The sequence below is a fragment of the Malurus melanocephalus genome, unplaced genomic scaffold, assembly GCF_030028575.1.
Source record: "Malurus melanocephalus ecotype Western Australia unplaced genomic scaffold, MMel_1.1 scaffold_130, whole genome shotgun sequence".
Classification (NCBI taxonomy): domain Eukaryota; kingdom Metazoa; phylum Chordata; class Aves; order Passeriformes; family Maluridae; genus Malurus; species Malurus melanocephalus.
Window position 1 is genome coordinate 223,875 of NW_026623362.1, and position 23,970 is coordinate 247,844.

The 23,970-nt window shown below is 40.8% G+C and overlaps 1 protein-coding gene across 3 annotated transcripts in view; it reads left to right on the forward strand.

Annotated features, from left to right (window-relative positions):
- The window catches only part of PPP1R9A (protein phosphatase 1 regulatory subunit 9A), a 131,200-nt gene that overhangs the window by 458 nt on the left and 106,772 nt on the right, over positions 1 to 23,970 (forward strand). Inside the window, exons 1-2 of one of the 3 annotated variants that reach the window (XM_057370660.1) lie at positions 72 to 188; positions 1,278 to 2,963. In XM_057370660.1, coding sequence (XP_057226643.1) covers positions 1,500 to 2,963 — 1,464 coding nt within the window. In that variant the 5' untranslated portion in view covers positions 72 to 188; positions 1,278 to 1,499. Of the gene's footprint in view, positions 1 to 71; positions 189 to 1,277; positions 2,964 to 23,970 lie in introns of those variants that run through there. The other 2 variants (XM_057370661.1, XM_057370659.1) reach the window with 2 other exon arrangements.

Genomic DNA, 23,970 nt, shown 5'->3' on the forward strand with positions numbered 1-23,970 from the left:
GCGGAGCCGTGTCCGTGCCCCCGCTGCCGCCGCCGCCGCCGCTGCTGCCGCCTGCAATGGCGTTGAGGCGACGCGGCGGCTGCTGCCTCCTGTCAGGCGGGCGGCGGCAGCGGCCGCTCTGCGCAGAGGAGGCGCGGGGGCAGCGCTGAGTCGGGCGGCCGGGGGAGCCCGTCGCGGCTGTCGGCTGGGTAAGGCGGCGTGCGCTCTCGGCGGCAGAGGCGCCGGGCTCCGCGGGGAGCAGCGCTGGCACYGGGCTTTTGTTTCGCGGGGGCGGCGGGCGGCTGGCCGGGCACTGCCCCGCCGCAAGGTGCTGCCGCCCGAGGCCCCGCGGCTCCCGCCCGCCGGCGCGGCACGGCCGCCCGAGGAGGAGCCGCCGCGGGGGCTCCGGCGCTGCCTTCTCGGGTTGAGTTTGTTGCCTTCTGCGAGAGCGGCACGGCTCTCCGAGACCTTCTGCCGTGTGGGCTTTCCCGTCTCCCGCGGCGATCGGCGGGAGCGGGGCCGGAGGTGTGCGGGGACGGGCGCGTCGCTACCGGCACCGGCACCGGCACCGTGTGTGCGGCGGCCGGAGTGAGGCGTCCCCACCTCGGCGGCGGCGGCGCGGCAGGGCGAGGGCTGGGGAGCAGCAACGGGGAAGAGAAAGGGGTTTGGCTCGGGTGAGCCCCATGGTGCCCTTTGCTGGGCTGCGGGGGCCAGGGATGAGCCCTGGGGCGGGTGCGACCGGGTCTAGCCCCTGACCTCGGTTCTGCATCTCCCCGCTGGTACCTCCAGGATCTTGCCGACCATAMAACCGCTGCCCGTGACAAGGGGCAACTTTCTCTAACGGGATTTCGCTTACTTTACCCTGTCAGCTGAAAATGTTAACTTGGGATGCAGTTTTTTTTATTCCCTCGAGCTGATGTTTAATTTGCCTTTCTAAGCGTATTACCTTTGATCGTTTTTCTACCATTATGTTTCTCTGAGAGAGCAAGGATTGTCTTGCAGTGCCTCGTATTTCATGTCACATTGCCTTTCCTTTGCATGCATATTTGTGATACTATGCTTGTGGATGGAAAGATACGATTATCTGTTCTTTCGCTATGGAGTGATGTTATAGATTGTAAATTATGCAACAGASAATTTGAAAAAGTTTGTAATGTCAAGTTTTCACATGTCTGTGCAGTGGTGGGATGTATTTTTTTTTACTAGTTTTTTGTAAACATATCAGATGATGGTAAATGGAAATTGTGACAGATTTAAAACAGCTGACATGGTTCAGAAAAGTCTCCTTTCTATTGCAGGTTAAATCAGCCCTGTTTTCTTGAGAGTCCTCGGTTGTGCTGCTTTGTGAAAATTGCGTCCATTTAGACATTTGCCTCCAGAGCTCCTGTCARGCATGGCCCTGCTGAAGGGCAGTGGCCCCTGAGGAAAAGCTCTTCTCAAGCAGAATCTCTGCGGTGACAAACTACTGAGAGCGGTTCCGCACAAACGATGTAAGCAGGTTTCACGCTCCTGAAGTAAACATGATGAAAACAGAGTCTTCAGGAGAAAGATCAACCCTCCGAAGTGCCTCTCCTCACAGAAATGCTTACAGAACTGAGTTCCAGGCGCTGAAAAGCACCTTTGACAAACCGAAATCAGATGGAGACCAAAAAGCRAAAGAGGATGGAGAGGCCTCGCAGAGCAGGGGAAGGAAATATGGCTCAAATGTCAATAGGATCAAGAACTTATTTATGCAGATGGGCATGGAGCCCACTGAAAGTGGTGGAGTTGCCCCTAAAACCAGGGGAAAGGGTCGCCCTCCATCACCTCAAAGACGAATTAGGCCCAGAGAATTTGTAGAGAAAGCGGATGGTTCAATTGTAAAGTTGGAATCGTCTGTCTCTGAAAGGATTAGTAGATTTGACACTATGCACGATGGTCCTTCCTATTCCAAGTTTACTGAAACTCGGAAGATGTTTGAGCGAAATGCTCATGAAACAGGACATTCAAATCGCTATTCCCCAAAGAAAGAGAAAATGGGTTCCATTGAACTTGCGGATGAGTGGTGCAGCTCGAAGTCTCACAGAGGCAGCACTGATTCATTGGACAGTCTTAGCCCAAGGACAGAGACTGTCTCTCCGACTGTGAGTCAGCTCAGCGCAGTTTTTGAAAACACTGACTCACACAATGTAATTGCAGAAAAGTCGGAAAACAATGAAGAGTACTCTGTAACTGGTCACTATCCACTAAACCTCTCATCTACTGTCACAAATATCTCCTCCCCAGCTGCAAACCTCGAGGGTTTCAGTCCTTTGAAAGAGACAAACACGTGGTCTCCACCAGCCAAACAAAGTACAGGCGTGATGGCTGTTGAGAGTTCTCAGCAGACTAACACACCTTTAACACCGAGACAGAAAGTGTCCACAGGCACTTCGGCAAGTCCRAAAATAGCTGAAGAAATAAAAAAGAGCCCAGAGGCAAGTGCTGATTCTGTTGAGAGTTCTGCAACAGGTCAGCAGGATTTGGATGGCACACTTGACAGTGGAAGATCTGCAGACAGCTGTGCTAGGAGTAAGTCAAAAACAGAGGCCGGAGTTTTGGTGCAACAAAAGGAACAGTCAGAACCTACAGAAGGTATCTTTGATCGACCTGAAACTGCAGACTTAACAAGAAATGTAGCTTCAGGTGGTGATTTTGCYGCAGATGCAATTTCAGATGCTACTGAGTCCCATTATGATGAGGCAAGTGAAAAAGATGTGCATGAAGATGTGAATGATTTTCAGAGTTCCCATGTGTACATGCACTCTGACTACAATGTGTATCGGGTACGATCCAGATATAATTCTGACTGGGGAGAGACAGGTACAGAACAGGATGATTTGGATGACAGTGATGAAAATAACTGTTACGAACCTGATATGGAATATTCTGAAATTAATGGATTGCCAGATGAAGATGAAATCCCAGCGAACAGAAAAATACAGTTTAGCCGGGCTCCAATTAAGGTAAAGTTTCTTATGTTCCTTTTCTTTGAAGTTTGGTTTGTTTTCAAATGCRGTTTATTTGAAGGAGATTTTGGCATTTGATCTCACCTCTAAAAAGATTTCAGAGGATCTTTTGATACGTGTTTTTATTGCAGTCAGCCAGGTGAATATAATCTTAAATGAACTAAGGCAGCTGAGCTCTGATGAGCTGGTGTCATTTCCTAGGTTTTTTGGTGGCTGACTAAACCAGCAGAATATGAGAATGACAGCTGGCCTTGTGAAGTTCAAGAATTTTAACATGCATGTTTTGGCGTCTGTGACTGAGCTGTAACCACATTGTGAAATGTCAGTGTGGGTATTTGGTGGCTTTTGTGCTGCTTGTTTAATTTCGTTTGAAACCACAGCTTCTTTAGATTGAGTGGCTTTTCCTCAGCTCGCAGCAGATTCTTAAAGCACGTGTATTTACAGACTGTGTCCTGAAGTACTGGGTGATTGTTGAGGATAGTTGAGGACTATTAATTTTCCACATCTATATTGGTATCATCTTTTCTAGTACTTCTGCCACTTAAAACCTTAAAGCATCAATATATGTGGAGAGTGTATCGTAGTGCTACAGAAGGGTGAAGTCAGTTGTCTGAAATACCTAGTGAAGGATGTGCTTTTTGCAGAGCTGTTATGGTTTGGTTTGAAGTACCTTGAAATTACCACCAAGAATGTTGTTTCCAATTAAAGTTCAAGAAGGAATAATGAGTCAATAACTTAATATGTTTTGTTGTACCAGCTTTTCACTGCTGAGTCTTAGGGTTAAATATARAGGTATTTTACTTCCAAGTTTTAGTGCATCTGTGTGGTAGTTTGACCCTTGCAGGAGAGTTCAAAACCATAGTCATTTTTGCAGAAATGGCTTCTTGAAACAGTAATATATAATGGAGTACTTGAAGKTTAAATATTTTAAAATTACAAATGTGTAATTGAAGTTGACTGTTTTCATTGTGTGAATCTAGTAATTAAAATTAATAAATCAATGAACAGAAATTCCAGTGTTAAACTTTAATTAATGTGATTTACAAAATCTGYATTCACACTGCCTGTGGTTTAAAGTAGGGTAGGCTGTATCTTGTATTATGAAATTTTCATCTGAATGGAGCAACCAGATTTTCACATCTGGTTATTGTGGGCAGGAAGGAGAAGAATGGTCTTCTTGCTTTGGAAAGAGCATTTTTAACACTGAAACAAAATATTCCAAGACAAGATAATTTTAGAAAAAAATTGTGTTGTTAGTATTTTWTTCAGGCTTGCATCATGAACCAAAAAGTCTAAGTATTTTTGTTCCCTCTTGATTATTCCCGTAAGTAAAGTAGCAGGTTTTCTTGGCTTTTGGGGAGAGGGAAAACTTCGATTACAAGGAGTTTGTCCCCTCTGCTGCTTTCCGCCTCGAGCTACTAATAGACAAGATGCTGTTCTCTCTTCTGAAGGAGGTGTTGTTTATGATGGTTCCAACAAATCAGAATCCAGAAAGTGATTCCACTGATTTTATTCTTGAGGTGGCCAGACTTTTGTGCTGTTTTTGAAGGAGCTAACAGTGACATTCTTACGTCAGTATACTGCTGTTGTTTGTCTATATCATGCTGTCATGCCAAGTGCTCTAAGAGTATTTTCTCAATTACTTATRTCTTTTCTTTTCAAGGGTTTCATGCTATGTTCATTTCAGATTACATATTRTACAGTGATAATAACAACAGTCCGTCAGGAAAATGCTCTAAAAATAAGTTTTGTAAATAATAAAGAGAACATTTGTCACGGGTTTAAGCATAAAGCACTCCTAACAAGCTTATTCAAAGTAAAAGAATCATTGCTTTAGTTATTSTAGCCTCTTTATTGTACTTAGGAAAAAAACAGAATAAAAGCTGTGCTGGTAGAGAMCAGCTTTGGAGGGATTGGGAGGTTTGGGAGATCCCCTGCTTTTTGCCCTGGGTGCCTCCAGTGCATGCAATCTGTTAGTCATGTGGGGAAGCAGAAGTGAGACCATGTGGAAGGCTGGCCTTAAGAGGAGGAACTGCAGCAAAAGTTGTGGAAAATGAAAAGCTGCCTTTTCTCTGCAATGCTCTGTAATTCCCTCGGCAGTGTGAAGCTGTGGAAGCCAGGGCAGGCTGCCAGTGGCATCAGGTCACTGCCCGGCCATGCCAGCCCGGGCAGGGACCCAGGGAGGGCAGCTGGAGAATCCCCTGGTGGGTCCTTGTGGCTCATGAGTCTCTGGGCTCCTGCACTCCAACAGCACTGCCAGTGGGGCATTCTGCTGGGAGATTGGGAACTGGCTCTGGCAGGAGGTTTCCACRCAGCACACGTGTATCAGTGAGCCGTGCAGGCGGCAAGGGGGACTTGTGTTCTGTCCTCTCGCACAGAACAGTGCTAGCAGATGAACTTACCCAGTCACTCCCTGTGCCCATCTGTTACATGGCAATGTTGTTKCTGACTGAATAGACAGCAACTATAGAAGAATTTTCTGTTCTACACAATTTTAAGTGCTAGTGGGCATGACTGGTTTCATTAATACTTCGCTGAACATCATCTCATGCATGGCATGATTGAGAGAGAGGGAAAAATACAAAGCAATATGGGAGTATTTTCTGAACTGTTGGAAACTGATTTGTCTTTATGAAAATGATGCARTTTGTATTTAATTATTCTGCGAGATAGTGATGTGCAAAATCCAACCCAAACTCTAGATGTTTAGTGCTGATTTCCGTATTGTATCTTCACTTTCCTCCTGCAGGAGAGCTCTGAAATTAACAAAATTGGYATTTGAATGTGTAACTCCTGGAATCAATGGGTAGTTATTGCCATAAAGTTGTTACTTGAAGATCTCAACAGGTTTGGGTAAAGAGCTTTGGATTATTTTTCTGTGTGATTTCTTCAGGTAGACATTAAAGGTACTTTTTTGTCCATTTAAGGGAAATGCTGAGTACTAGGCGAAGCAATGAAATATAGGCAGAAGGATAAATAAGTGAAATCTTGTTCATCAAACTGATAAAGACTGAATTCTGCTTGTCTACCAAGCAGGAAAAAGTCTCAGTTATTGCAAAACTCACTACAAAGAGGAAGGCTAAAGCCAATGCATGCAGGAAATTCTACTCATTTACAATCTGTAATTTTGCTATCACAGATCCCATGTTCCATGGGCCATTTGCTCTGCTCTAGGATTATGGGATATATTTGCTGATCTCATCTCTGTTTGAAAGTCCCTTTAGGAGTAGGTTATTGCCCAGAGGCCACTGCAGGCTTGGAGAGTTCCTAGGTATTTGRAGTGTGGTGTTGCTGACGTGAGCAGTTGTGGGTGTCTGTGGGAGCTTAAATTAGCTTGGTGCTGTTCAATAAAAAGTAACYCAAAAGAGCCCAAGAGTGGCAGCGGACAGGACTGTGTTGCTGAATAAGGGATGTGAACATTACTGTAGCTGTTCATGTGACTGTTTATGTAGTGATACAGAGGACTTTATCAGCACTGCCTGCTCTTGTGTTGAGGTATTGTGTTTGTACTGAGGGACAGAACTGAAGCTCTCCAGAGCGAGTGTACGGGGTGAAAAAGTTAAGTAAATGGGATGAGGAAAAACATATCCTGGTTTTTCCAGGGATACATTTCTACCAAAGAAACAAAACAAGCCCTCACCACCACCACTCCCCTGCCCCAAACCCAGCAACACACTGATTTATTGGTCTTCCATTGAGTTTCATAGGTTTTCCTGAGTGTTGGGTTATGTATTAGCCTTCCCGAACACGGCAGGCTAATTCAAAAAGGTTTGCCTGTAGTGCAGAATTCATTAGTTCATGGCTTTCCACACCCTARCAAATGGAAATTTATTGATTGCCCAGATCATAATCTTTTTTGAGCCATGCTTCCTCCATCCTGGGTAGAATTAGAATGAAGAGTAGTGTTCACCTTTTCTCTTTCCAAGATTATAGTTTCTACTGTCCTGGTAGCTGATGGCTGCACCTTCAGWTAGTGCCTGATTTCTGGCACCAGGTACGTTAAACCATTTAAAGCTGTTAACAGCAATTTGTGTCTCCTGCTGAGCCTCCTTTTGCAACCTTCTGCTCCACTGGCCCTGTCCTACCAACCAAAGGGTTGTTGGGTATTATGTGRTCAGACCGTATGGCAGCCAGCAGGGAGCTTGTGATGCTCCGAGGGGTTTGGCCCAAGCTGCTGGTGCAGTTTTCAGCATTCTCTAAAGTGTCCTGAGGGTGCAGTGGTGAGGGSACATCTCTGCAGACCTCTCTTGAGTTCTGGGGGTAGGTGGGAAGGAGAGTAACAAGAAAGGAAGGTATATAGCAAATTTATCTTCCATGCTTCAGCTAATTCCACATGAAGGGAATATAGTCACTAGTGCCCATGCCTCTTRTTGTGCTTCCTCTCTTCTGTCATGCAGTGTGACTGAATTTTATACCTTTCAACACTTCAGCTTTCCAGWTGATGTCTTGTTCACATGGTGTTCAGGAACTGGAACTTGTACTCTCTTTTGCGCCTTTGAAGACATTTTACAAGTGCTGTGGCTGTAGTTTAGCATAGAAATAAATGAAATTTGTATTTAACAATTGCTTTGAATTTTTTTTTATGAACTACACCTTTTTACCAACTTCTAAAAAATCAGTTCAAAGACTAAGTCTTTCAGTTATTCCTCTTGTCTGAGAGGACCTGAAAGATCATTTAGTTCCACCCACCCTGCCATGGGCAGAGACACCTTCCACTAGACCAGGTTGCTCAATTCCATATAATTTGGCCTTGAACWTTTCCAGGGATGGGGTATCCACAGCTTCTYTGGGCAACCTGTGCAAGTGCTTCACCATTCTCACAGTAAAGAATATTTTCCTAATATGTAATTTATACCTACTCTCTTTCAGTTTGAAGCCATTCCCCCTTGTCCTGTCCCTTCATGCCCCTGTAAAAAGTCCTTCYCCTTCTTTCTTGTAGGCTCCCTTCAGATACTGGAAGGCCGCAATTATATTACCCCCCCTAAACCTTCCCTTTACAGGCTGAACAATCCCAATTGTCTCTGTGTTTCCTTATCAGAGAGGTGCTCCATCACACTATCTTAGTGGCCCCGCTCTGGACTTGCTCTCTCAGGTCCATGTCATTCCTGTGCTGGGGACCCCGAGCTGGATGTTCCAGGTGGAATCTCTCACCAGAGCAGAGCAGAGGGGCACAATCCCCTCCCTCCGCTGCTGCCCTCACTGCTTTAGATGCAGCCCAGGACACGTTTGGCTTTCTGGGCTGTGAGTGCACATGGCTGGGTCATGTCCAGCCTCTCATCCACCAGCACACTTTTTGGCAGGGCTGCTCTGGATCTCTTCATTCCCTCAGCCTGTGTTGATACCAGGGGTTGCCCTGACAAAATGTATTCAGGATTCTAAATCACAGAGAAAGTATCTGAAACAATCTGGCACTCATTATATTGGAAATATTTAATCTAAAATATCATTATTCTTTATCTAGTAGCCATCAAAATAAAGTATGCTGAAACTATTTTCAAGTCTTAGTGTAAAAAATAAGTATTTCTTTGCCTGAGTCAATGTTCAGTATTGTATTTACCTGTTATTAAAATGTTGAKGAACTATTTTGGATCATAGGAATCATAAGAGAAGGTTACCCATCCACAGTCAGTGTACAGTTTATGGCTCCAAACCTGCCACAGCTTCTATGTGTGGTTTACTTAAGTGAATACAGAGTTGGATTTMGATGATCTCCACATTTTTCACTTCTAGTGAGCCTATGTTTCTATACAAAAAAAATAGTCACAGTGTGTGTTAGGCCATTGGTTGTTTAAGGCTAGTGTGGAAGACAGGACTTGCAGAAAGATCCTGAGGCTATGTTAGATTTGAAATGGTTATAGAATCTGAGAAATKTATCCACTTTGGAATGAGTTAATTATGAAAGCTTATAGTTAAAAAAAAGATGCATAGCTCTTTCTGAAATCACTAAAAGAGTATTTTGTTTTCCTTAAATTCAGTTCACTACTTCAGCTCCTGTGTCCATGTAGAAGCCTAGAAGATAAGAGAACTAATGTGTATACTAAAACACTGATAGCCGGGTAGCTGTGGAGCTAACCAAGGTTTGTTGGTAATAACATTCTGTGAGAAAGATCAGGATGTTTCTGAAGAAAGTACCATACAGAGGAAGGCAGCACTTTGCTGAGGCTAATGTTCTTGTTTGGGCTCCTGGAGATAAGCACAGCACCATACAGCACAAGTGCAGGAATGAGCCTGAGAAATGGGCCTGAAATGTTGACCAAAGGCCAACCCATTCATCAAGGCTGGTCATCATTTGGTGATCCTAAACACCACCAAAGACCTGTAAAGCCCTTCAACCCATTTCCACAGAGGTCTAGAAGATCAGACTGCCCATGATAACTAATTGGCATGGACAATGAGAAGGTGGGGACAGTTACCTACGAAGAGTTACAGCCTGGAAGCCTGGGCATGCACACATGCCAGGACCCTGAACACTTCATCAGCTGTACTGACACTGGAGACAGGACTGGTGACAGGACTCTTTTTTCCTTTCTCTCTCTCTCTCTCTCCCCCTCTTTAATCCATCTCCCTTTTCCCGTCTCTCTTTTTCTTCATTCACTCACTGCACTTTGTTCCAAACCCATCACTGTGTGCTGTTACTAAGAGATAAGGGACTAACATACCAATTTCCATGCCAAGTGCATAATTTACTAATAAAATTTTCCAAGCTCTTGAGGACCATCTAACATTTGTTGTTCCTTTTGACCCTGAGTATCTATGAATCTTGGGTGCTTCCTCCCCCGAAGGGTGGGATGCRCCAGTCCATGCTTCTTTTACAATGTTAGGAGTGGATGATAGCTTTGGCTAAAGCATGGAACTAGGTAGTAGGTAGGCTTAGCATCTGTCTCATGTAGAGTGACAATATATCGCTGAACTTCATGCTCATATTCAAATTTTGTAAAACAGGCAGCAAACTGGTAATTAATTTCATTCATGTTGATATGTGAGGTAGTTTGGCATACAGAGGTATTGCTTGGATAGCTTGGAATGTATCTATTCTGCTGCATGAAATGAACTTACACTTTTTTTCCAGGTATTGTCAAGTGTGGGGAATTCTACTGACTTTAGTAATGTGTTGTACTACCAGGATTATCCTGCTAACTTTGATCATTTGTAAAATATAACAGCAGTGTGAAAAAACAGGTTCTTTGCTCTGGTAATATGCACTTATGAAAGATCTTTTTATGAAAGGCAGAACTTCGTTTAAATATTTGTCAAAGAAAGGGATGAGAAGTAAATATTAAGGTTTCAAAGACTGGATGCACTCAGATAAAGACTAGTGAAGGGCTAAAGCATTTCAGAAATTACTATTTTGATTCACTCAGTTTGGTGAACAAAGATATCTCATTATTGCTGTGGAATTTTATGCTGATGAGTCTTTTGCACACAATTTCAGGTGCAAAAGAGGTTTCTCATATTAATTATACATGGAATTATTGGCATACAGTAAATGGAACCAAGTTGTTTCTTTATGCTGTGGAAACAACGATATGCTGTGGAGACTTTATAAGCCATAATTTTGCTGCTAATTCCAGGGATCAGTAATTCCTGAATGCAAWGTTCACACTCTTAGGTCTTGAACTTAAAAGAAATAATGTCGCCTTAAAACTGGGTTTAATAAGCATTGAGGACATTATAGAAGGACTGTTTGTAAAAACCAAATTTGGATTGAATAATTTGCATCAGAGGTTTATGTGGGTTATATTGAAAGGGGTTTCTAATTAAAGGTTTTGAATTCAAAAAATGCAGACTGAGAAACTGTAGGGAAATGGTCTGAAATTATCTGAACCAAAGAGCAAAGGGAGCTTTTGATTGAGAATTAGAAAAATTCTGTGTAGGATTTGCATCCCAAGAAAAAGCAGACTACACTAGCAGAATGATTGCAGACCTAATCAGAAGGAAAGTCAGCCAAAGAGAATATCATAAGTTAGCCAAGACCTTGGAAGGAGTGGCAAAAGTGGTTGTTGAAAAAATGAAGAATGTCATAGAGTTCAAAAGTCTTAAATGTGACTAAGAAGTTGCCAGAAGTCAAGCTGAGTTTGACCTTGTAAAGGAAAATAGTCCAAGTAGTAAAAAGCTATTAATCCATCAAAAATTAAACAAGGAAGCTGGGTGCTATGCAGTGAGTATGAAGTTATGATCAGAGTTATCACTCCCAGTTTATTGTGGAAATTCATACAGTGAAATGAAGATGAAACCTGCAAGTTCCTAGTGCTCAGGTTTGTATGGGACTGGGTCAAAGAAGTTGTATTTTAGAAACCCTTGTASCAAATATTTCAAAACTAAAAGTGCACTATCAAAATATCGATAGTATTTAACTGCAGAAGAGCAAATTTAATAGCTGTTTTTCAGAAAGTAGAAAAGAGGTAGTCTGGCTGCCTGAAAGTTAAGAATTTTTTTTCCATAGCAAAGCAATAGAAAACACTTTTTAAAKAATCAAAGGGAGAGAGGCAAATGGAATACATGTAAATGGATTTATCAGAGGTAGTATATGTCAGACTAAATTAGGATCTGCCTTTGATAAGATAAAAGACCTTGTTAAAAATTTCAGTAGTTCTGTCTCAGGAAGTTGGAGCACACTAATGACACTTTCTTTTGATGGAAAGTGGGGAAGCCTTATCGTTGGATAGGATTACAGTAAAATATGGGGAGGGATTTGTGAGCTAATAACTTTCATGGTGAGCTAGTGACTCATTTGTAGGGGGTGACAGCTAAGGAGAAAGCCACTCTTGACTGGCTCATCCAGAATGACAGCAGAAATGTGCGGTGTGATGCAGCCATAAGGAAGGCAAATGACATTCTAGATAACATGAAGCAAAATATTTTGGAAATGACATTCTAGATAACACGAAGCAAAATATTTTGGAAGCAGTGGGAAATAATGGGTGTTCATTTTATAACTCGCCAAGGAAACTTCATCTGGACTGTGTCTGATAGATTCTGCTTGAGGCAAGTGGGTTTCCTTGGGGCAAGTGGGTTTGGAAGAGCTGTAGTGACTTGGTGCTCTTATGTGTCTTTTTCTTGGTTAATTCTGGCATAAACCAGTGGCCTTAAGAAATTTATCTTGCTCAGTGAGGGGTGCATGAGGCCTGAAAAGGACCATTATTGCACCTCTACATTCAAAAGAAAAGGCACTTGCAAAYGAAGGGGCAGCATTCCACTTTTAAGATGAAATTGAATGTTTTCAAACTAAGATTAAAGAATTGTAGTAGCAGGCACTCTTTCCCTGCATTCCTGATAGACTACTGTGTTGTCTAGCAGTGTCTGTTAATTATCTGAAGTGTTAGAATTACCTTTAGCATTGTCGAACTTGAAGGCCACAAATCATCTATTAAAGAGTACCAACATTCCTGTAATTCACGGGTACAAAGCAGTAGGTGTTATTCTGTGGTGCCGTTTTTTATATAAAAAGTGTTCTATTGAGAGAAGCTAATTCTACTCGAGTTACTTATGAGAGTTGATTCAAGAGACCCATCAGATCACTCAGATAATTCCATATGATAAAGTCAGTGGAAGGTGTGRATGCAGAATTTATCTCCAAGGCCCATTTGCCTTGTGCTATTTCACATGAAGCTGCACTTCTTAGTCTATGCACATCTGTAACTTTTGATGTTCGCTCTGCAGTTTCCATCTGCCTTAGTATTCAGTGAATAATCTCAAGGGCATAAGATGCTCACTGGTTCTCATTGAAAGGGTATCTTTTAATATTCAGTCTATGTTGCATGTAGATCTAGGGACTTCCATTTGATAAAATAGCTGTATTTCACATTTGTTGTTTGAAAGCAATAAACTATAGAGGCTTTAAAAAGTCATGCTATCAAACTCCTCTCTAATTCATCTAGATCATGGCCTTTATGATAAAGCATTAAGATTTTTCTTTATCTAGCTTGTAATCATCTTTTCATCTTTATAAGCTTGCAGTCATCTTTAAAATGGACTGTGACATAKTTAGGTACTGACACACTCCAGATTCCTTAGATGTGTAGAATCTGACATACTTAAATATTTACCTGTTAGCTCTGCCTATTTAAAAGCCAAGATACTTGCTCATTAGTGTTGACTTGAGTGATTGCCCTGTAGATTTCATTGTGCATGGACAGTTTAAACAGAATGCTCAAAATATATTAATGTTGTATTTTTTTTGCAAGGGCAAGYCAGAGAGAACTCATTAATCCAGAGCTTTAGAGCACTCTTGAAAAAAGCTGGTAATTTAACAGTGCAGCAAAGTGCACTAACACAAATGAATGTTTCAGTATGACATTTGATAGGAAGAGACTACCACACCATGTAGCTCTTTATTCCCCTTTGCCCAACATTCTCCTCTGAAGTTGCTCCGTTTTATCTCTCCTAATTTAGCAGGTTGACCAGAAAATTCTTCCTTGATGTTTTGCACATTTCTTTCATGTTAATATTTAAGATGGGGGGAAGAAAATACCTTTAAATAGAGGAACTCTTTTTTTCTTCTTGTTTTTTTCTTTTCTCTCTTTCTCTGTGTATGGCCAGTGAAAAAGTCTCCAGGCTTAACAGCTGTACATCCAAAATAACTGCTGAGACTTCCTGCAAGTGATTTACTTCAAATGCATGACACAGTCATTACCAATAAGTTTTGACCATTAAAAAGGGAAATATATGCCTAACCAACCTCATAAGCATCTACAAAGAAATGATTGGCTTAATAGGTGAGGGGAGAGCAATGGTTGTTGTCTGCATTCACATCAATAAGGCTTTTGACATATTCACAGAGAAGCTTGGTAAATACRGGTTAGATGAGCCGACAGTGAGGTGGATTGGAAACTGGCTGAACAGTGGTGTGGAAAGTCACAAACCTCATGGAGTTGAACAGGAAGAGGTGCAAAATCCTGTGCCTGGCCCCATGCACCATTATGTTCTGGGGGAGCATCCAGTGGGTGCCTCCTCTTCAGCTTTGCAGAGGAGGATCTGGGGTTCTGGAGAACATCAAGTGGAACGTGAGTTGTCAATGTGCTTGCATAACAAGGAAGGCTAATTGTGTTCTGGGCYGCGTTCAGATGAGTGCTGCCATCAGAACGAGTGAGGTGAGCCCTTCTCTGAACATCAGGAAACATTTTCCTTGTGAGAGTGGCTGAGCACTTACGTAGGTTACTGAGAAAAGCAGTGGATACTTCATCTTCTGGAGATATCCTGGTCCTGGGCAAGGAATGCTATGCTTGAACAGGGGTCTTTTGACGGGTTGACCTTCATAGAGCCCTTCCATCTTGAGCCGTCATGTGGTTCTGTCACTTCATTTAGATCAGAAAAAAATTATTTTCCTAATAGTGGACTTTGGTAAAGGAAGTGGCTAAATTGCATCCAAGACCAATTCTCTTAGTTTTATTATTTGTAAAATATACTAAGTGACCTCTTGTATTATTTATTAGATTTTAAGAATGCATGGTTTTGCAAATACAAAGGTGATGCAGCAGCTCCAGTAGGTTTGATTGTAGTAGGTAATGTTGTTTAAATATATGTCAGTGTTTTAGCAAGAGCTCATTGCATAAAGCTTGAATTTTTACCTTGTAATTTTGTAATTACAGATAGTTAAGGATTGATACTAGATTTTAATGTTTCTTGTTAATGAGAAGCTAGGCCCACCACTGCTGACTGAGACAGCTAAGAATGGATTTTAAGGTTTTTTCTGGGACATRTTTTGTTGTATACATTAGCAGATTGACCTAACCTTGTAAGTAACATTTAACAAGGCAAAAGGTTTTGGAGAAATATTTAAAAAAATATTATGAGTTAAATATTTATGGTGAAGAGGAAAAGTTTAAAACCACCTGTGCAAAAATAAAACTGTTGAGGAGTAGTGTTCATTTGCAGCAGAGGCAAAGCCCACTAACATTTTGCATGTAGCAGTAGCCAAAGTCTGGATGGCTGTTGCTGGGTTAATTCTTGGTTGGARTGGGAATGTGATCTGARTGCCCAGTTGAGTCCAAATACTCAAAAGCTGTGGTTAAACTGATAAATGGTCTCACCCTGTGCCTGTACACCTAAAGTGAAATCTTTGAAAATTACTGACTTTGTAAAATGTACCGAGTTGCTAATTTTGTCTAGTTTATCTGTGAAATCTCTCCAGTAATGATGGAGAGAGGCATTTTGCTGGTCTTGTAAAGCTCAAAAACTCAATAAGAGAGAACAGTGTGTATGTCTGCAGATGACCAACAGCCATTTATCAAACATGAGAGGGGTTAGTGAGAAGTTTTTTGGATACTGTGAATAAAGGGGATAAGAGCAGAAAGTAAATTCTTCTTCACTACTTTGGCTTAAAAGTGGTTCTATTAAAGCAAGCCGCTAGTGCCCATATGTGATTTAGTTTATTTATTTTATTTTYCTAGTGCAAAGGGTCATTTGTGTCTCTAAGCCCCGAAGAACCCCTGTAGTTAATCCGTTCCATTAAGGATTCCAAGTTTCTGAGTTYGAGAAAGCTGGATTTAGCTTGAGAATGCTGTGCTGCTGGAAGCTAAATCCAGCAGTGAGAGCTCCGGGGGCTTTGCAGGGGTGGTGGGGGAGCAGAGAGGGTCTCCWGCCCCAGCTGGGCAATGGGGTGGGAGCACAGGCTGGGTCCGTGTGGGGTCTGCCCCAGCTTTCATAAGCCAGCGGTACTCAGCAGCACTGCATTTGCAGCCTTTAGGGCTCAAGCCACAGGATAGGTTTTTGGCCTTTTTTTTTTTTTTAAGAGCTAGCTGCTCTCTGCTGCGTCAGTAGTCCCTCAATATAGCATTATCCAAAATGCGCAGTAGAATCCTTTCTTCACCATTTTGCCTCAATTGACTGCCTGATGCTACTTGAGTATTGTAGAGATTTTTTTTTGTTGTAGAATGTAGTCTCTGTTTTTTTCTCTTCTGCCCACACCCCTCTCTCCTCCCACATTGTTTCTGGATACTTCCAGGGCTGCAGTTTTGTGATGGCCTGGGACAGAACTTCCTCTTTTATCCTCAGTTTGTTTTCTAGGACTACACACTTGACATTTTGCATTACATTAAAAAATTAAGAAGACAGCAAAGAAGCTTTCTTAAGCATTCAGTTTATAATTTTTTCATTGTTTATGTAGATCATATTCATTGCACGAAAGAGTAAAGAATTTACTGTGGTACCTTCTCCACTGAGTTTATTTTGTTGCAGTGTTGTATGTAGATTTTGTTTATGGTGTTTTATTATTTATAATGAGTAAATAATATGTGAAGTATACAGCTTCATATCCATGGAGACTCTGTAAATGCAGTTCATTCTCTGGTTCTTGTTCGCTCCACAGATCGTTTGGATCTCAGGCTTTGCTTTTGATAGCTTGCTTCTATATTGTGTGAGAGACAACAAAATCTAGATATGCCATATGTTCTATCACAGTTTTCCTTGAAACTGTGGCTGACAGCTGAAAGTGTTTTCTCTGGTCCATGTTGTGTGGAGTATCTGCTTCATCTGGCCACCTTGCAGACAGATCTACTTTTTAGAGGACACACTTGAACACCTAGAAAACTAAGAAAAAAAAAGAACAAACTTACTTGTGTATGCAGATACTTGGCTAATAAAATTTTGTAGTGCTAATTCATCAAAAATGGTTTGAAGGATAAATTTTTGTCTTATAAATGCTGTAATTTATTCTTAAATTGTGAACAATGCTCCCGAGGGCGTGGGGCTTGCTTTAGCTGMAAGAATTTTTGCAGTGCAGGGCAGACCTGCCAGGAGGATGTAGCAAAAGTCTGTTAAAAGTGAGCATATTATGACTTCTCTCSTCTCTTGTATTAGGTAGATTTTGTTCTCTTTTAAACAAGAGTGGTACTATAATCATGCAATACAAGATGAAATTCTTTGTATTTTGTTAGCACTGAAATTCCAAGATACAACATCACTTGGTGACTTGATGAATAATAGTTGTCATTTGATTGCTGTCTAGGATTACTTTGAAATRAAAGGTCGAAATTTTATCTTTTGTCTCACTACTTGAAAAAACCACTAGCAGCAGAAGAAAAGGAGGACTGTCCCTCATGCCCCTTTCTGACCTCAGATTTTATTAAGTTTCTGAAGTGAAAAAAATGCAATTGTACAGTGAATTACATTTGATATATCTTAATTCTAATGAACTTCTGCTTACATCTGTATATATGTATTTGGTGTAGATATCAGTGTCACAATCAGAAATAAGATATTATTGGTGCTCCTGGACATTGTGCAGCCCTTTGTCATGCTGCTGTCAGGAACTTGATCAGTAAATTATTTTAGTAATACTGATGATGGATTTCTAGGTGTTACACCACTGACTGATTCAGTACACTGAGCTTGCAAGAATTCCTGAGCACCCTGTTCTACAGGATGCAAACTATACTGCATAGTAATGGCAGATAGTTGTGCTGGAAACCATCATTACAGCATCACTGAGTCCTGGGTTGTTTTCTGTACTGTTTGGTTAGCATGTACAGAATAAAAAACAAGTGATCAGTATGCATTTATAGCAAGGCACCTGGACAGACATGATGGTGTCAGTGACCAAAAGAAAAACACAGATACTAATTTTTCTGATCTGGTGGTGCATTCAGCAGCGTTGAACAGAGTAGACATCAGGAGAGTTGCAAAAGAGACAGTGCTTCCTTTTCTCTTGGATGTGTGACAGCAAGTAAACATAACAGAATGGGAAAGTTTGGAACAAACAGAACTTCCGAGTGGTATAATACATCACAATAAGGTGACAATGTTAAAAAGCTACTCAAATTGAGATAACTTGGGGGAATTTTTCAAAAGATGGAAGCAGAATTATGATTGTTAAAAGGTGAGGGTGAACCATTGCATGATTGCCTGTGCACTTGCTGCCTATGCTAGAAGTCTAGCAGTGAGATTGTAGGATGTGAGATTGTAAGATAATAACAACAATTGTGAGCCTTTATTCTGTGCTTTGAATTTGTTTTCCCAAAGCAACCAGCCCTGGGAAGTGCAATCTGTTATGCAAGGAGCCTAAAACAGTGCACTGAGCATGCAGTCTGCTGTCTAATTATACTAAGTACTGGTGGGATGGTCTCTTCATCCGCTTACAAGAATTGTGTCAGAAAGTGTCTGCTTCAGGTGGATCCCTAATGAAACCATGGGCTAATGCTTTGCTGAAAATAGTTGCAAYATCTGTTAATATTCACAGAGATGCAAAACTATTTTATTAAGAAAGAATATTACTTACAGTTCATAATTCTCATTACTTTTGATCTATAACTAAAAAAACTAAAATCCTGTAGTTTTGCCTGACAGTTTGTAGCAAGTGACATAGATTCATGAAAGGCTGTAGTGCCTTCTGTTRAAAGCAGTTCTTTAGTTTCATTACTAGGCAGTGAGTCTCCTTTGTGTGATCGCATCACACCTCGGTAAGCTGATCAATATTATGTTTAGCTATTTGCTAGCACTTAATGAGATTTCTTACTGATCTTGGAGTGCATGTACATCATCTCATGAAGGCTAGTAGCTTTTCAGGCATGTGGAAAATCTACAGTAATATTTTGGTAAAAGCTTTGGCTTGTCCATGCAGTTAATAAAGAGCATGGAAGATGTGTATAGGAAGGGGACTTGGACCTCCATAATTTTCTAGAAGAGCRTCTACCTAAACACTGCACTGTAGGTTACATTGTGTTTTTCTATCCTTTCAGTTAAATGTGGGATCAAAAGAATGTCTGTACTGGGTGAATTGGCCAGTCCTCACAGTAGAAAGAACAAAAGGGAAATATGACTGTGTAGTTTTATATTTAGGCTGTTTGGTTTGGGCAGTGAGGGGGCAGCTTTGGGATCTGAGATGTGCTGGAGGACTTCTTCAAATGAAACAATAAGGAGCTAATAGATTTAAGAAGAGAGTCTGCAATGTAAGGGGAATTGAATTTTAACTCCCATGTAGTGGATGAGTGTTACAGGCACTTAGTCTTTTATGGCATGCACTGCTGTCATCYTCCTCTCCTGGATAGGCTTTCACAAAGAGAGTTAGATCTTTCTTGGGTTTTTGATCAGATGCGACAGTCGCCTGCCTTCAGGAGGCAGTTGTAGGCTTTGAGCTCTGAGTAAAGGAGGCATCTGTGTGCAGCTCTTATTAGAGCTTTAAGCTGGAAGAAGTCAGAGAGACTGTAGTACTCAATAAATTGATTCTTGACCCTAGGCAGCGCCTTGGTCAATGTTTGTGCTTACTTTGGAGCACCACCCCTATGGCAACTTCATTTTCCTTTGAATTTTGTGTGGGGTTTAAGTGATCAACTTCAGGTTTTTGCTATGGTCCATACGGAAATGTTGTGTTTCCCTTTGACCAATTGATAAGACTGTAAGTACTTTAATGAATTGGGGTCCTCAGTCAGTGATAACAGATATTATTTGCTCTTAAACCAGAATCCTCTTCTGGATGCTTTTCCATCCAGTTTTCCTCAATCACAATATCAGTTGAAATCTGCCTTTTTCTTTTTAGGTTGTCTCTCCCATTATGCTGTTTGAAAGTGGTGGCTGGGAGGTGAGAAAGGCTAACATTCAACTCCACTACTGTAAAAGAGTTTCAGTGTGGAGCATTCCCCCAGGGCTAGGATGGAGGGAGAGATAAATAAAACATCAATGAATAAAGAAGCTAGAAGGTTTTAAAACCAGGCTAACCAGGATAAGCTTTCTTATTTGTGTCTTGAAGACACAGTCAGGGCCTTATCGAGGTATTCACTTCATGGCTAGAATGTCTCTTTGTCTGCATAATGAATGTAAATRAGCACAATAGATAGTAGTAGGGAGAGAAACAGTCAGAGAGGAAGATAAATAATGCTTGGTTKTGCAACAGGGATTAGTGGAGAAGGGAGGAGTAGGACTAAGACCTTCAAGTTTTAATAGAAAATAAAAATTGTAAAACCAACTTTTGGAGCCTCTCATGATACTGATGAATTGATGTCACAATACTACAGTTCAGAAGGATAATATTACTCACTGTTTACAACATGTGCTCACAGACCTATGASTGAATGAAGTGCAAGTGAAATTTGTGGAAAGAGCCTGGGGCTGCAGCCACTTGTGCTGGAGCACTTGCCTCCTGCCTGCACTACTCTCTCCTGCCCTATGGTGATTTGAGAGAACTTCTGTGTGGTCCTCAACGTCTCGAAAACACACCTCCCACATTATTAYTGCTCTTTACTATCTGTCAAACCAGGTTTCAGAAATGCTGAAAAGGTAGGTAATGTACTGTGGACAGAATTGTACCTTATGTGTAACTGGCTGGCAAGTTTAGGCTTGCTGTCAATGGTATCTTCAGCAGAACTGAAACTGAAATTAATATAGAGGAAGTAAAAGAAAGTGGCTTCAACCCGTGCTATGAGTTCCTAGTGTTTTTATGCTACTGCTGACTTTATTGTCTGCAGCAGTCCAATGTGACTCGACACTTCCTTGAAACTACTGTCTTTCAYAGATGTAATTATAAGGTTGGCCAATAGAAACTGGAAACAAATTACAGTTCCCAGAATCTGTTCTCCTTTCGTTTCTGTAATGCTATCAAACTATGATTGGGAAGCAAGAGATTTAAGAGTGGGGGGACTGTCATGGGGAGTGTGTGTATATACTGCTGCAGACAGCAGTATGAATTAGGTGCACCTGAATTAAAATTAAGTAAGAAAGGTTGGTACCAAAAGCAGTCTAGTTGTAACTGTTTGGTGCCCAATAAGAGACTAATTTACTTTGCAATGTAGTAATTTATTTTTTCKTACTTTATGTGTTAGAAGAAGCCCAGTATATTTTCCTTACTGAGCCTTCCTCTCCAAATGCTAATTGCTGATGGATGGTTATAGAATTTGCTGATAATTATATGCTTCTCATAACAAGAGATTGTGAACTTGTTTGATGCTCTCTGAGAATTTTATTTATGGTAGTTCAAGAATGTCGTTTAGAAAGCTTCCAATTTGAAGACAAAATTCCTTTCATGATTGGACTGACTGTCTAGGATCCTGCATGCAACTAAATAAAAAAAATGMCTGCTCTCTATAGTGCAGGCTTCTGGTAAGCTGTTTTTCAGAATACACTGAAAAACTGGAGATTTTTCTCTTCGATTTGGAGGTGATGGSTGCTTCATTTTTATGTGATTCTGTWGAGGCAGCTATATGTTGTTTATGCCATTTACAGATAGGGGCTTTTTCTTTTTCCTGTTGTGGTTTAAAGCACGTTTACACAGCAACTGTGATGACTCTTCTTGTGTTAACCTAAGACTGAAGGTGCTGGGAGGCTTGATGCAGACATAATGTTAAGCTGACATAATTATTCCATCCCATCATGATGCTCTCTGGACTGTCAGTCTTTTAATTGCCTTATGGGATGACAAGATCCAGAGGGTTTGTTTTTTTGCTGTTGTGTGCCACAGATTTAGATTTGGGGTGTTTTTTTTGCTTTGTTTTGCTAAATTGTGGGCAGATGTAGGATAGTAACATCCTGCTGCTAGTGAGCTACACGAATTAACACCTCTTCCCCAGTGTGGTGAATTCGACTTAATCACACTAAAAGTTAGGGGTTTGGTGTTGCTTCTTTGTTTTTTTTCTCTCCTCTGTGTGGATATCTTAAGAAAATGTATTCTGTATTGTGTTCTGTGACTAGTTTTTAGAGGCATTATATAATGGGGAGGATTTTGTCTTTGGATCTGCAYAAGATATTTTTGCCATTATGTGCTGTTATCTTGCTGGTCTATCAAACTTTTTTTCTGGTACTGCAGATTAAGATATTAGTGCACAAGGAGTATATGAGATGTTGTGTGATCTAGGACTACTTGCCCTGAATGCAAAACTTTTTCATTTTGTACTCTTACAGAAACCCCCTGGATTTTTGCAGTAGGTGATATTGTTTCCAGCTGAGAAGCAGATTAGAGGATTGAGCTCTGTAAAGTATTTCAGATATTATGAGCTGGTCTTTTCTCTCCCAGATTTTTTTCAAAAGCCTTCAGAAATGCTGTTTGGAGCACTGAAAAGGGAAGCTAACAGYTTCCCACAGTATAGAGTAACAAAAATGAATACAAGCAATTCCATTGCATATGATATGCCACAGTGATGTATTTAACATAAATGAAATGAACTACCCAATCCCAGCCTTGACACAAAGACGAACTTTGTCCCTCGGTGCTCACTGTGTTGCATCCCTGGGCTCTGACTGTATGTCMGAGTTTCTGCCCCATCTGGGAAAGAGCAGATGCTTAGCAGAAACTCAGCATATTTTCCATGAAGCCTCTCTTCCACCTCTGCAGAAGGAAATTGTCGTCTCCTCCCTGTGCAGACTGGGAGTAACTTGCCTGTTTTGCATGCAAAATCTTTTTTTTTTCCAAGCTTCTTGCGTGCATATATTTGAATGCTGTCAGTAAAAACTTGCCTACAAATGTATATTGGTCTTTTTTTCCCTTGAGTTCAAATTCCAGTGTGGATTGATAGTGCAGATGGATGTACACGGTGCAATTTTTGCAGGAGGAAAAAGCAAACAGCACCTAGAAGGCACCATGTAAGGCCAGCTATTTTTATTTCTGTATGTTATGTTTTAATTTTGCTCCAAATTATGAGTTTCTCTGTGGCTGAAACATTCACACCTTCTAGTTTTCACAGTCAATTTACACATTTGCTGAATCATGATCTACAAATTAAAMAATTGCAAATGTCAAGTACTGTATTGAAGTGCTGTATTTAGTGATAATTATTCTTGCATATAATAGCAATAAAAATAATTTAAATGGCAGAATTTATAAATGTAAACAATAATGTAAATAATATATAAATATAAAATAATAACAACAATAATAGTAAACATAAGTAAGTACAATATTTTTTTCTGCTTTGTTACCTCACTGTRTTTCTAGAAACTGAATTGCCTAAAATCTAAAAATGTGCCCTGTAGAGTCTTYTTAAGTTCAATTTTGTTGAGCTTTYRTATTTTCATTTGYAGTGRAACTAACCTGGGGACCTGTGGAGACCTAAACCCCATACTTGTACCATCTCAGTTGTTTGAAATACTTTCCAGGTTTCCTTTTGCTGCTGGGATCCATGTCCCTGGTCTTCCGTACCCGATAGCCATGCAGCAGAAATTTGGGAGACAGCCTGGGTTGTATGAGCACTGAAGGACTTGATCAGCTCATGCTTGTGGAGTTCACCATCTCCTCTGTTCCCACACGAGGTGTTCAGGCACCATTATTGAACTTGCAGTTTAAACATTAGRAACACTGTTCAAATCTATCCTATTTCACTTGTGTAAAAGAAGTAATTTTTAGGCTTATCTAAATAGCTGCAGTTCATCAGGTTCTCTTCTATTTCCATATGGTACCTCCTAAATGTTTTGAGTTGCTTATCACCCTGATGACTTCCTCATGGTTAGTCCAGTTACCTTGGAAACYGGTTCACCCACACATCTAATCTCTGAACTGATGAAATAATATGTACTGCTTGCAAATGAATTTGAAGAAAGCTTTCTCCTTTCTTAATTGAAGAATGTTAATCTCTTTGTTCCAGAAGTATAAGAATTTTTTTGGGGGAGTGGGTTCAGGCTCAAGTAAAATGCTGCACTCATTTTTCTTTCTAGTTCTTGAAAACCTGGCAAAGAGAATTAACCTTATCCCATATTTTTGAAGAAGATGTAGATACCTCTTGAAACCAGCTGCTTGCAAGTAAAAACTGAAAAAATACAAAAATGCACAAAGCTGTTTACTAATGGGTGAGGCTAATTTATGCAGCTGTTGAATCAGTGTAACAGCAACATTTAACTGCATGGTGGTGGTTCAAAATGTCTCCTTGTACAGTTGTGCATAGCTGCTGCACAGTCACAAAGAAAAGATTTTTAAAAGAAACAAAAAGACAACAAAAAGACTTYTTTCCCTTTAGCAGCTTCTTTAGTTTTCCATGGGTAATTGCTGGTCTTGTGTTCATCTCCACACTATTGAAATTTCCGTTTTAACCTATATAACAAACAGTAGACATTATGTCCAGTTTTGTGATCACAGCGTAGAAACACTGAT